The following is a 13,953-nucleotide window of genomic DNA, read 5'->3' on the forward strand; positions in this document are numbered from 1 at the left end:
CTATTACAAGTGAGTTTATGTTGCACAGAGAGACAGTTCCCTGCATGTATCCCCTTTTAATGTACTGGTCCCCTTTGATGCCATATTGTGTAATAAGCTCAAAATTCTGTAATCAGTAGTATTGAATGGAACTCAGTTCTTTCTGGTGTTGGTATCCTTCATGGTTTAAGTAGTAGATTTCCCTTGTAGTTTTGAAGTATACCACCAACTTCATATATGCATAGATTTTAGTAGTTGATGATTAAATTCTTATTGAAAAGGCACTTTAGCTATTTTCTCTGCTTTTGTCTGTGAAGTTGAGCTACTGTCTCACTTTAAATGTAGGAGTTGGCTTGGAGAGGCTTCTTATGATGCTTTTGTCTTTATGCTTAGTTGGTTGATCTCAGTGATTTCTAGTCAGGTTAATACTTGATTTGTTTATTTAAGGATCCATGAGAAAGATGGACAGATCAAGTCTGTGGAAGAGCTTCTAGAAGTTGAACTTCTGAAAGTTGCTAATAAGGAGAAAACTGTTCAGGTATTAGGAGAGAGAACAGTGTCTGGCTTTCCTGTTTATCAAACTTGAGTTAAAACCATTTGATTTCATGTGTTTGTATGTTGCATTTCTTTGTCAACTCAGTGTGTTTTCCATTGTCCAATCTTGTCTGTTTTATCATTGTCAAGGCTTTGAAACAGGAAATAGAGGTTCTAAAAGAAGAAATAGGAAATGTCCAGCTTGAAAAGGCTCAGCAGGTAAAAATCCCAGAGCCACGGCATGACAGATGTATTGGTGTCTATGTTATTTGTTAGCTACTTGAACATTTCGTTTCCCTTGTTATTCATCTTTACTAGTTTGCTACTACTGTATTTGTTTATAGTCCTTTTTAAGCCTTTTACTAAGCCTTTTTTTTTTCTAGAAAAAGTTTCCTGTATTAATGTTTGATTTAAGTCAGTTTATAATGCAAAACACAACACTTGGTAAAGGAAACTGCATGGATCAGATGCTTCTGTGGAGATCCTAGAAGTAGATATTTACTTGGTAGATGAGTTTTATGAGATTTAACCTGACTAGTCCTTATTAAAATGGTTAGATTGTATGGGAGAGATGATTTTGTACATCCATTGGATTGATCCAACAGTTTGTCAAAGCCCTGTGCTAGGATTGGAGCTAGTGTACTCAGTGACTGAGACTTCAGCATAGACTCCTCACAGAGCTGACCTAAGAACCAAGGCCAAGAGGCAATGGGATTAATGCTAGAGTGCCTTTGACTTACTAGGGGCTGGAAAGATGGCTCAGCAGATAAAGTGCTTACTATGCCAGCACGAGGATGAGTTCAGATACCCAGATCCTGAGTAAAAGGCCAATCACGGAAGCACACAGCTGTAACCTAGAGAGTAGAGACAGGACAATCTTAGGGCCTCACTGGCTAGCCATGTTAACCAGATTGGAGAGCTTTAGGCTCAGTTAGGGACTTTGTGTCAGAAGATAAGGTGAAGAGCAATAAAAGTCTCGATTCACAATGTTGATCTCTGACCTCTCCATATTTGCATACATGCCCACATGCATTTAACATATACAAAAAAAATCATAAGTAAATATATAAGTAACCATGAAATTAAGGAAGACTCTAGGCTACTGTAGAGCAGATGTTCTTGAAAACTGGATATTGTATGGAGGTGAGTGGAGAGTTAAGTTGATGAAGACTGTGTAGTCAGCTGTACCACCTTATGCAGGGTGCTGTTTGTAACATCTTCCTTACCTTAAGACCTCCCTGTTAATATTTTTTTTTACTTTGTTACTTTTACTGTCACTGGAACAAGAGGGGGTGAAATGCAAACACATCTTATGTTGGCATGATCAATTTAGCTTAGACTTTTGTATTTTGAAGCGTATAAAGATAACATCAAGCTTGATAGGATTGTGAATTACTTTTTTTGTGCTTTGTGTTTTAGTTATCTGTCACTTCTCAAGTTCAGGAGCTTCAGAACTTGTAAGTAACATTTGTCTTGTTTTCCTATAAATATCTCTTTCCTGCAAGTTAAATTTAATAAAAATTATAAGTTTTTTGTTTTGTTTTAAATATTTGATTCCAGTGTTCTGGAAAATACGAAATCCAAATTGTTTCAAAAGATGTTAGGCTTTTTTTTTTTTTTTTTTAATAAATGAAGGTTAAGATATCTTTTTACTAGATTTTAGGCTTTTTAAAAAGTTTTTGGTTCTCATATTTTACCCACTGCTATTTTTTAATTAATTAACTAATTAGTTATTTTGTGGGAAGGAGATGGTGTGAGAACTCTCATTCTTTTATTTCTGAGTACCTTAGGTGGAGATGTCCCTTTGTCCTCATTTTGATGACCATGTGAAACTGACTATGCATTGACACCTAAGCCAGTTTACTAAGCTGTGTGGATTACTGATGCTGCCTAGATGGGATGACATAGAGTCAGAGGACAGCTACTCTAATTTATCTAAGCTCTGTAGATTCAGTGATAGGTTTCTTTCTATAATTATCTTGTACTTTTCAATTTGATGTCTCATCTTGTATTCCTTTATAGTTCATGTATGAAATTTATATATAAAATATATTTATTTCTTTTTTATTTTAAAGACGTATTGATTAATTATGTATATAGTGCTCTCCATGCATATACACCTGCATGCCAGAGGAGGGCAGTAGATCATATTAGAGATGGTTGTGAGCCACCATGTGATTTTTGGAAATTGAACTCAGAACCTCTGGAACAGCAGTCAGTGCTCTTAACCTCCAAGCCATCTCTCCAGCCCATTTATTTGTATTTCTACCATAGTCTAGTTGAATTGGACTGTAAGAATACCTGAAATATTTTTGTACTCTTTAGTACTTTTGCTATTTATATTCATGTAAAATTTTGATTTATCACTCTTAATAACTTGTCAGATTAAGAGGCAAGGAAGAACAGGTGAACACCATGAAGGCTACTTTAGAAGTCAAAGACCAAGACCTGACAGATAGAGGGAAACGAATACAGGTGAGAAGCTAAAAACAAAAAGCAAAGACAACCCTTTTCCTGATATTTGAGTATCAATTCACATCTATTCTTTTTAAGGAGCTTCAGGAAGAAAATGAATCTCTAAAGGCTCATGTTCAAGAGGTAGCACAGCCTAATTTGCCAGAGGTACAGTATAAACAGATGGCAGTGTGCTACTTAAGCAATGTGCCATTCTATGTATTGTTCTAGAAAGTAAGAAGGTATATGTTCTCAGTTTCTATGTTGTGCCATAGTTGAGTTATTGCTGATAAAGTAAGTTAACTTTTATTACTGTCAAACTAAGTTTAACTGCCTGATTTTTCAAGCTAATAGTATAAACATTTTCTTTTTCTTTTTTTTTTTCCTTAGTCAAATGTACTCAGGCTTATGCTTAACTGTGCTTATTTGGTATACTAATCTGTGGTCCTTTGAAATGCTTTTTAAAAGTTAAGTTTGATCAGGTAAACTCACAGCCTTGGTGGCTCACACCTATGATCCCATCCCATGGAATGCTGAAGAAAAGGATCACTTTGCACTTAAGGCCAGGGTGGGCTACATAATGAGTTCCTGTTTCAAAAAACTAGGCAAAGAGAAAAAGGAGAACATTTCATTTTTTATAAACAACCTAATTTTAAAATTTCCACATAGTTATATTTTTATTTTATAGTTTGGTGGTTCTGCATATATATTGTAATACCTGGCTGGTTTTGATGTTCCTTAGGTGTGTTCGACACCACGATTTGAAGAACTTGAAAATATGTAAGTCTACTTTTAGTTAGTCCTTTGATGAGGTGTGCCAGGATGTGCTTAAAATTCATTTTTATGTGTCTTTGAAAGGTTATTGATTTCATGGTTAAGTACTAATTGTAGTCTAGAGACAAATAAGAGAAGTTTCTGCTTGCTGTGTGATAAAGCAGAGACCCTTTAAATGCTTTAGAATACATAAAGATTTGTTCATTTTCTCTAATCTTCTTTCTGCAAATACAGACTTTTAAAAAACAAATCATGCAGTTGTTATAAAGAGGAAATTAATTGATTTCTATTTAATCAGAGGGTAATCTTAGCCCTAACAAATAATGGGTATTTTATAATTGTACTTGCTTTTAGATAAATGTGGATCTTTCAAGCTAGTTCTGTGCTGAATAATAAAATTTATCACCACTAGTCAGCATCACAGAAGTCTGTGTCCTCAGAAGTTCATACTAGAACAGTATTTTTTTCTTTAATATGCAAAAGTCTTTTTTTGAAACACAGCCTCACTTGGTTACACAGACTGGCTTAGAACTTACTAGGTAGATCAGGCTGTCCTCAGACTAACTGATCCTACACCTCCTCCTCCTGACTGTTGTGAGTATATGTTTGAGCCACCATGGTCAACAGAAGTTGTTTTTCTTAAACTATACAACCGCAGAATGGTAAAGAAGGGCAACTGGGTCCCAAGTTTTTGGATAAAAACTTTAAATAAGAATTTATTTTTGTATGTGCATGTGTGGGTGTTTCAGCCGTGGTGGGTGTATGTGGTCTACAGGACAACTTGTGGGGATCAGTTTTTTTCTGTCAATATGTTGACCTGTGGATTGAATTGAGATTTGAGATTGTTGGGCTTGGTGTAATCACTAAAGTACATAGTTTTGGGTTTATTTTCATCCTTCATGTTTCCTGTCCTGTTTTGTTATTTCTTTTTTAAGATAGGGTCTCACTGTGTAGCCCTGGCTGGCCTGAGACTCAGAAATTTTCCTGCCTGTACTTCCCAAGTACATTGCTGTACCGAGCTCTTGACCTTGTGTGTGTGTGTGTGTGTGTGTGTGTAAGTGTGTAAAATTATTAGACTTTATTTTGGGGGATGCACTTTTAGATCTAGAGAAAAGATTAAGCATTATAGATTGTGTATTATCAGTCCCATTCCTCGGGTTACTAACATATCAGCATTGATGTGGTGCATCTATTACCACTGATGAACAAACAACACTACAGTTGTTAGCAGCTAAACACCTCGCTTTCCATTAGGCTTTAACAAATGTGTAAGAACAATCTATCTGTACAGTATCGTGCAGGATAGTTACATTCTCCTAAAATATCTTTTGTCTACCTTTTTCATCCTTTTTTTTCCTTCCTCCCACTCTGTTTACTCTCCAGCCATTATTTTCCTTGAAAACCTGGGAGCCACTGACTAAGCTGTAGTTTTACCTTTTACCTTTTCCAGAGTGCCCTAGCTGGGGCTGTACAGCACACACATTCTTTCAGATTGTCTTTACTTAGCAGTGTACATCTAAGACTTGCCCTGTCTTTTTCCATCTATTTTTTTTTTTTATTTTCTTTCTCTCGCTCACTTTCTTTTTATCCTGCCCCTCTCCTTCTCCTTCATCCTTTTGTATTTTCAGGAAACAAGGTCTTCTTTGTAGCTCAGGCTGGCCTTGAACACATGGTAGTCTTTCTACCTTAGCTTCTTGAATGCAGTCATGTGCCAACAGGTCTGGCTTTCTGTTCTGTTTTTCCCCATTCTAAACTTCATGTATGTTATTGGTTTTTATTTTTTTTTTGGAAGTACCTATAAATGTCCTGACACTTTTTCAACTAAGGAGAGATAAAAGTAGTGCTCAGCAAATACTTGATGAGTGTTGTATGTCTCCACACATTGGGGAAATGAATAAAGATAGGTTCTATCCCTGAGGAGTAAATCATTTAGTAGTGTTCAGCATTGAGAAAGCTCTCCTCCTCAGAATGATAATGGCCATTGAAATTAGCGTGGGCTGAATTGAAGCTTTACATCAAGATTGTGTAAGGGAAGACTCTGTGATTAATGGTGCTTGCTTCCTAGCTTGACTGTCTAAGTTTGGAATCCCACGAATCACTTGGTTTAAAGAAAAAACTGACTTCTTCATGCTGTGGCACACAGGGACATCATACACACATACAACACACACAGTAGAAGGAGAGATTGTTTTCTGACCTCCAGGTACTACAGCACCTGTATATCTACCCCAGATAGATAGATAGATAGGTAGGTAGGTAGGTAGGTAGGTAGGTAGATAGATAGATAGATAGATAGATAGATAGATAGACAGACAGACAGATAAAATGCATGTACTAAAATGTTTTGAAAAGGAGAAAAAAAATTGGCTAAGGAAATATTAAATAGTATGCACATATTTGTAGCACAAGGCTTGAGTGTTCTATAACTTCCAGGGTTAATGAATTATGTCTAAGGTTTTTTTTTTCTTTTTTAAAAAGATTATTTATTATGTGTATAATGTTCTATCTGCATGTACATCTACAATATCAGAAGAGGCCCCTAGGTCTCATTATAGATGGTTGTGAGCCCCCATGTGGTTGTGGGGGATTGAACTCAGGATCTCTGGAAGAACAGCCAGTGCTCTTAACCTCTTAGTCAGCTGTCCAGCCCATATGTCTAAGATTTCTAAAAGCAAAATTTCTTTCTTTATTTCTTTATTTTTTGGGGGGGGGAGTGGTCAAGACAGGGTTTCTTTATGTAGTTGCTCTAGTTGTCCTGGACCTCTCTCTGTAGATTAGGCTGGCCTTGAACTCAGATATCTACCTGTCTCGGCCTCCCTTATGCTGGGATTAAAGAGGTGTACTATCACTGCCTGGCTCCTTTGCTTTTTAAAGTAGTTTTTTGTTTGTTTGTTTTAATAATAGCTGAAGTACTGTTTTGCACTTAGCATTTATTTTAACTTTTTCTCTTATATAAAGCCATCCTTACTTAAGAAGTGTTAGAGTAAAATATAGATTGTTATAAATTGTTCTTGACTAGGAAGTAGAATGACTTTGGAAATACTGTCTTTTAAAACAAATTCTGACTTGATAGAGTACAGAAACAAATGGCTGATAGGCATTGTTTGTGCTGTCCTTTTTCTTAGGGGTGACATCAGAGCTTGGTTTCTCCTTTTCTTTGTACATCAGTAAAATAAAGTCTTTATAAAAATTCTAGGTTGAAAGAAAAGGAAAATGAAATTAAGAGAATAGAAGCTATATTGAAAGACACAGAGAGTGATCTTTCTAACAAATCAAAGCTGTTACAGGTAAGTGATTACTTAAAATTAATTATTAAATGAGTTATTATCTTTGGTTGTTAACTGCTATAAAAGGATATAGAGTTATGTAAAAAGATATAATGAGCCATTTCTGTTCATTGTGGGTCTTGTTTCAAAGGTGAGTATTTTGTGGGCTGGTTCTATCTTTTGAGAAAGTGCTTGGTAAGTTCTAGTGTTAAGACTTTTCAAATAAATACCTTTTTCTGCTTAAAAAAAACTTTTTATTGGTTCCTTGTGAATTTCATATCGTACACCTCAGTCTCACCCTGTCTCCTTCTACACTCCTACCCGTGTTCCACCCTTGCAATAACCCCCCAAAAGAAGAAAAAAAAATCTTGTGGAAGCTGTAGTGTATGACAGTGTGTCCCACAGTATACCCTTTTGTCCATACTTCTTTGCTTGCAGTGTTCATTGCAGTGACTCATTGGTCTGATTTGAAGCCTCTGGTTTCTGCTACTCTATCAATACTGGATCCTCACTGGGAGTCCTCTTGGATATCCTGTTGTTGTCCTGTGTCATGGAGATCCTATAGTTTTGGCTCTCTAGAACTGGCCTCTTCATGCACTCCAGCAGTCCATTGATGGGGTAGATACTGGGGTGGGCCAGTTCAAATCCCTGGATTTGGGCCTGAGAGTTATCTGAGCTAGTCATCTATACAGCTTTTCCACTCTCAAGCCCTGTGGGCTGGCTCACCTGCAACCTCTGCAAATTAATACCAGCTCTATCCTGCTGTCTAGGAGAGGTGCAGGCCCTGTTTTTCTGAGTATTGCAGCCAGTGAGGGACAAGGCCCAGTTCTACTCTCATGACCCTGGGGCCAGTTTTCCCTCCTGCCGTAGATGATGAGGGACTAGGAAGGGGAGGAGGGTATCTCTCCTGGTTCCTGCCACTGCCCAGCAGATAAGAGGCAGTGCCAGCTCTTCTTTGCTCATTCCCTCGGGTCACCTCACCTGCTTTCCCCATAACTAGGGCCAGCTCTACTGTGCTGGCCAAGTAAGAGCCTGCTCTCCTGAGTGCTGTAGCAGGTGAGGGGCAGGGCCAGCTCCTCTGCTTGCTGTACATTGCTATGGCGGTGGGGGACTCTTCTCTCTTGCTCATGTCACCACAGACAAGTGTTGGGGCCAGCTTTCCCATACTCAGTCCCTTGGGGCTGACTTGTCTGCCCCTCTTGTCCCCCAGGGTCTTGCTACTATGCTACCTAGGCCAGGTACAGGGTCTCTTCTCCCAAGTACTGTAGCTGGTAAGAGGCATGACCAGCTCTCTGGGCCAGCCCTCCCACACTTGTATCCTCAGGGATGGTTTACTTGCAACTCCTGCAGTGTGTAGGACCTGCTGTCTGGAGGACTGCAGCTGGCTAGGGATGGAGTTACCTTGCTTATTCTCATGCCCCTAGGGACAGCTCTCCGAAGATGCCCAGGTAAGGGTTGGGGCCAGTTCTGCATAGCCCTCAGACATCAACATGTCCCCAGATGGCAGCCCAGACCAAGGATGTCTGCCTGGCCTTTAATGGTAATAGACCCCTGCTGCTGCAGGGCCATATACCCAGATTTGGCCCCACGGTGGCAGTGCAAGTCAGGTCGCAAGTACTGCTACTCATAACAGGCTGCTTCTCACTATCCTCCAGTCTTCAGTTCTGCCTCTTCATTGTGCCCACATTCTTCTGTTTTTCTTTCTCTTCCATTTCTACACACTTGCTCCTCTTACTGGTGCTCAGGGTTTCTGAGTGTCTGAGTGCTGTGGTTCAGGAGTGCTATGTCCTGCTTGTGCATTGTGGCCCTGGGCAGGGGTCATCTCAGGGTCCCCATGGTGCCAGAGTGGTGGTTGTCTCGGGCTCACTTCTGTCCGGGCCCATTGTCACACGTGGGGTTCTTCTAATCTATGGCTTCCTCCTCATCCTGTCCAGGCCTGCCTAATGCCAGACTAATGTTCATCTCATGATTGCTTTTTTCAGAGAATGTTAGGGTATTAATCCTTCATTGTTCATAGGGAAGAACACTGAGCCTTTCTCCTCTCTTCCACCTACTGGTGCAAATGTGCCACAGTAGCCACACCTGCAATGCCTGTAGGAGTAGGAGCCTTTCTCTACTTTCTAACAGTTTGTTTTGTGCTTTTCAAATGGAAGGAATACAAGCTCTTGGACATGCTAGACAAATACTCTACCACTTACCTACATTACTGGCTTTTGGTTTTTGGAGTTTTTTGAGACAGTGTCTAGTTTATGCAGCTCAGCCTGGCCTTGAACTTGCTGTGGAACTCAGACTAGCCTCAAACTGTGTATCTCCTGCCTTTGAGCTTGAGTGTTGGAATTAACGGTGTGAGTAACCATGCCCAGCTACCAGATGATAAAGTTACCTAATGTACTTAGGGTTGTTCTCCTGTTACAAACTATACTTCAGAGGCTATCTTTACATCATATTTACAGATAGTATTTTGAGTACTATTTGTCTGATACTTTCCTAGAAGTAAAATTTTGTATTAATGCTTTCTATAAGTTTGCTTTGTTTTCTGAGATATCAGTAGTTTTAACAGAAGCTCAGATCTCACTTTTCATGTAGTTACTGTTCAAAGAACTCACAGGACAATGACCTGAAGGGGCAGCAAATTTGTAGTTGCTTTTGGGCGAGCCATTGTTTTGTCGTGCTCCCAGCTTACTTAAGTAGACGTATGTTTAGTTTTGTTAGGCCATGCTGAATTGCTTCTTGACCATGTTCTTACTTACTCTATACTCTTGTCCAAAACTGACAAAAGGTACAGATGTGATATCATATCTGAAGAAAGGGATCAATTTAAATTGCTTTAGACTGAGAGAAGATGAGATTTCTTAGTATGTTTAAGTCATTTGTGTGTTAATTGCTAATTTAATTTTGGTCTATAGTTTTTTTTCTGGGACGCCAAACTAAGTTATGAGTTTTTTTTTTTTATGTATTATGGAAAACATTTTGTTATTATGTGAGGTTTGACTTCCTTCACATACCATTCCCTCTTCCAAATTGAGAATGTTTATACATTGAAATATAAGCAGTGAACTGTTTTAAGTCTCAGGAGGAAAGATCTCTTCATTTTGTGGTTATGAACATTTTTGTGTTTCCTTGTAGTAAGTATAATTTTCATTATATATTTTTATTTATATGTAATTTAGCGCACAGAGTTGTGAGAGGAGCATTCTAACCTTAGGAAAGAGAGTTGAGTTAACTGTTCTATTGAATCATGGGGCACTGCAGTGCCTGTTTCCCAGGCTCTCTAGTCAGCAGTAGGCGCAGACCTCTCAGGGTGACCTGCCCTGTTTGGAGCCAGCAGGTGCTGCAGTGTGACCCTTGAGAACCCTTGCCTCGCCAGAAGCATGCCAGTTAGATCTTGTAGGCGTCCTGTCAGTTCATTCTGCTGAGACTTACCCCTTCCCAGACGTGGACTAAATTCAACTGCTGTTATTTAGTATGTTTTAATGTGGCTCAGACCATCCTTTAAAAATTGTTACTATTTTGGAATTTTTCTAGACTGTATGACATTTTAAAAGCCTATATAGAAAAGTCATAATCTCTGTCTAGGCATTCATCTTTAATTTTTGTTTTATTAGGAAGTACAAGATGAAAATAAATTATTTAAATCCAAAGTTGAACAACTTAGTCAGCAGAATCACCAACAGGTAAGTACTATTCCATGTCTCACTTTTACTGTGTTGGCGACTGTTTATACTTACTTGTCATGCTTAAATGTTCACAGAGTGTAAAATGGTGGTTCTCCTATTTATCAAATTTTCTATAAAAGCAATTTACTGTACAGTGTCTAAGACAAAATAATGTATAGTTTATAAAATATGTTCAAGGAATGTTACTATAGTGTTTCAGCTTGATTATATACATGTGTGTGCTCTGATCAATGTTCCAGTTCTACTATATGCACATGTACATTTGTGTGCTCTGATCAATATTCCAGCTCTACTGTGTGTGCACGTGTACAAATGTCTGCTCTGATCAGTGTTCCAATGTTCCATTATAATATATAAGTGTTTGCATGTATGCTTTGTAATCACACGTGTGTGTAGCTGTGAGCTCTGATCAGTGCTCCAGCTCTGTTTATGTGCATACATGTGTGTGCACGCACATGCACTCTGATCAGTGTTCCAGCTTGACTGTGTACACATGTATGTGCATGTGTGCTCTGATCAGGATCAGTTATAGCTCTGTTATATACATTTGTGTGCTTGTATGCTCTGATTAGTGTCACAGCTAATACACTTATGTATGTGTCCTGTTCCAGCTTTATTATACACACATGTGTGCTGATCACTGTTCCAACTCTGTTATAATACATGTTTGTATGTGTATATGCCGATAGGTGTTCCAGCTCCATTATAATACACACATGTATGCATGTGTATGCCCTCAGTGTTCCTGCTCCATTGTAATATACATGTGTGTGCATTTGTACTCTGGTTGGTGGTCTGGCTCTATTGAACAGATGGGGATGTGTGCTCTGATCCATCTCTGTTATACACACACATGCTAATATGTTTGCATATGCCCCTATCTTATAGAATGCTTTTCTTAGGAAGTTAACAATGTCTTGCAGAGGTCTGTTTGAATCTTAAGTTTCTTCTTTCCTTAAAACATCAGTAATTGGAAAGAAACTAATAGAAATGTAATATAGGAATTAAAAGTAATGCTCTAGCACTAATATGTCCTGGAATATGTATTTCTGTCTGGTAAAAACAGAAAGTATGTTCTTTAAGAAGTTATGTATGTGTATGTGACAACACAAACGTTTTTGGAGTTTGGAGGTTGAACCCAGGGGCCCTGAACTACCACTAAACAAAGTCTCAAGCCCTATTAAAGTATGTGTTACTCACTGTTTTTATGAACGTGAATAGGTAGACCAGAATGCATTTTGAGAAACAATTAAGACTCCCTGTTGATAAGCAGTTTCTTGTAGCTGAGTTTGACGAGTTAACATTCTATGTTTCCTATATGTGAAAGCTGTATACCTTTGCATATTATATAAAATCACTTTTTTGTTGAATGTGAGAAAACTACCTTTTCTTAATTTATTTGTTGATTTCATTTAGATAGTTTTAGAAGCCAATATGAAAAGTACCTCAGTGCTTTACAGTAAGAAATTTGTAAGTTCTTACTAAATAAAGACTTTTGGAGTAATATTAAGATTTAGACTTAACACTCGCCACTTATAAATTTGTGAATGTTTTTATTAAAACCACTTGATTAAAGTCGGGGTGATGGTATAATGGAATATATGATATTTTTAAGTTTGGTGTTGACATATCTTGAAGAAGAATTTAATTGTTATGTTGCAGAAAGCTTTATTTTAAACTAATATTTAACTCTTTTAATAGGCATCTTTTCCCTCTCAGGAGGAATTGCAAAGAGTGTAAGTAATTCTTTGATTTGGAGTTTGGTGTGTTATATAGAGTTGAGTGCTAAATTACCCTGAGACAGGAATTTACTGTAACTGTAAATGCTTGTCTAAATGTATGAGTTGTCTTCGGGTGCTCTGGGCTGCAGGCTGTCAAGTGTAGCTGTGCTTTTGTTCATTGTGCACAGTTTGAGGCATGTCTTTCTCTCCCAGTATTTTGGTGAGGGAGATATTAGGGCTTGCTTTCCCTCCTCCTGTCTTCTGGAGACTTCAGCAAATTCAGATGGGCTGGAGCTTGCTCTGGATCAGCCCAGCACCGTCCTCATCCTCTCGGCTTGCTTTTCTCTTGTGTCCCACTCTAGATGAGTGCTGCAGACTCTGGCCCTACCACTGTGTTTTTACGAAAACTTGAGAGTTGTTATGGTTCTCTTTTTTTTTTTTTTTAATTTTTCATCAATTACACTTTATTCATTCTGCATCCCCCCATAAGCCCCTCCCTCCTCCCCTCCCAATCCCACCCTCCCTCCTCCCTCTGCTTTATGGTTCTCTTTTTAAGAAACAGAAACATTTTTTCCTTGTTGGCCTCTGATTTCTTTAAGAGGCTACTAATTGAAAGTCATTTCTGCTTATAGTTTGTTTCAAAATGCTAAATGACAACTATATTAAGTGTATCAATAAGTGACAGGAGTCTAAATATTCTTCCATTTTAGATTGTTTGTAAGGTTGGCCATTTAGTAGCCATTTAGTAGCCATTTGTTGTTTGTCTGGAGTTTGACTGTATGAAGTTAGAATGCAAACATTTTCTATAATAAGCTGATAGTGGCTTCAGGGACCATAGAGGTCCCAGTTTTATGTTGTTACTCTCTATTGTATATATGTGAAGTTTTTTTTTTCTTATATGTATTTGTGTTTTCTTGCTTGTCTGTTTATGACCATAAGCCTCGTACAGTGGCCTTGGATGTCAAAAGAGGACACTGGAGTTAAAAGTAGTTGTAATTGGCCTGACCTGGGTGCTGGGAACTGAAGTTGTGTCCTCTGCAAGAGCAACAACTGTTCTTAACTACTGAACTATCACTCTAGCCCCTACTTTAATTTTTAAACTTTTTAAAATTGTGGAAGAAGGAGACTTGCACGGTGGTTCATACCTGTAATTCCAGCTGTTTGGTATGATGAGGCAGGAGGATCACTTGCAGTTAGACCAACCTTGTCAACATAGTTTGACTTTGTCTCAAAGCACCTTTGTCAAATAAAACAAAACAAATCAAAAAACAACAGAAAACCGAAAACTAGTAGTAATACTATGTTAATCATACTTATTACTGTGACCAGATGCTTGGTAGTCCATCGTCCTTACTTCTACTAACTCTGTGCTGTAATGGGGAGAACAGGTATTAGGAGCCCCACCTCAGAGGCACTGGTTTGGGAACAAGATACCTTCATTGACCCACCTCTAGTGATAACATTTGTTGTTGTTGTTGTTGATAAGGGCCCTATCAGACCAATTTCAAAATAGTTCTACCATGTGGGGGCCAAACTGTCATTGTAGGA

At 38.3% G+C, this 13,953-nt stretch overlaps 1 protein-coding gene and 1 pseudogene across 18 annotated transcripts in view; one reads left to right on the plus strand and one right to left on the minus strand.

Moving 5' to 3' along the window:
• The window catches only part of Ktn1 (kinectin 1), a 95,470-nt gene that overhangs the window by 57,760 nt on the left and 23,757 nt on the right, over positions 1-13,953 (plus strand). For 9 of the 18 annotated variants that reach the window (XM_060382160.1, XM_060382159.1, XM_060382162.1 and 6 more), the window contains 9 exons: positions 427-517; positions 664-732; positions 1,933-1,970; positions 2,898-2,988; positions 3,067-3,135; positions 3,710-3,747; positions 6,938-7,028; positions 10,613-10,681; positions 12,386-12,420. In XM_060382160.1, the coding sequence (XP_060238143.1) occupies positions 427-517; positions 664-732; positions 1,933-1,970; positions 2,898-2,988; positions 3,067-3,135; positions 3,710-3,747; positions 6,938-7,028; positions 10,613-10,681; positions 12,386-12,420 (591 nt within the window). The remainder of the gene's footprint in view (positions 1-426; positions 518-663; positions 733-1,932; positions 1,971-2,897; positions 2,989-3,066; positions 3,136-3,709; positions 3,748-6,937; positions 7,029-10,612; positions 10,682-12,385; positions 12,421-13,953) is intronic. The other 9 variants (XM_060382161.1, XM_060382173.1, XM_060382172.1 and 6 more) reach the window with 2 other exon arrangements.
• On the minus strand, positions 8,992-9,111 carry LOC132653864 (small nucleolar RNA SNORA17; annotated as a pseudogene).

Source organism: Meriones unguiculatus, chromosome 4, assembly GCF_030254825.1.
Source record: "Meriones unguiculatus strain TT.TT164.6M chromosome 4, Bangor_MerUng_6.1, whole genome shotgun sequence".
In the NCBI taxonomy this organism is placed as follows: domain Eukaryota; kingdom Metazoa; phylum Chordata; class Mammalia; order Rodentia; family Muridae; genus Meriones; species Meriones unguiculatus.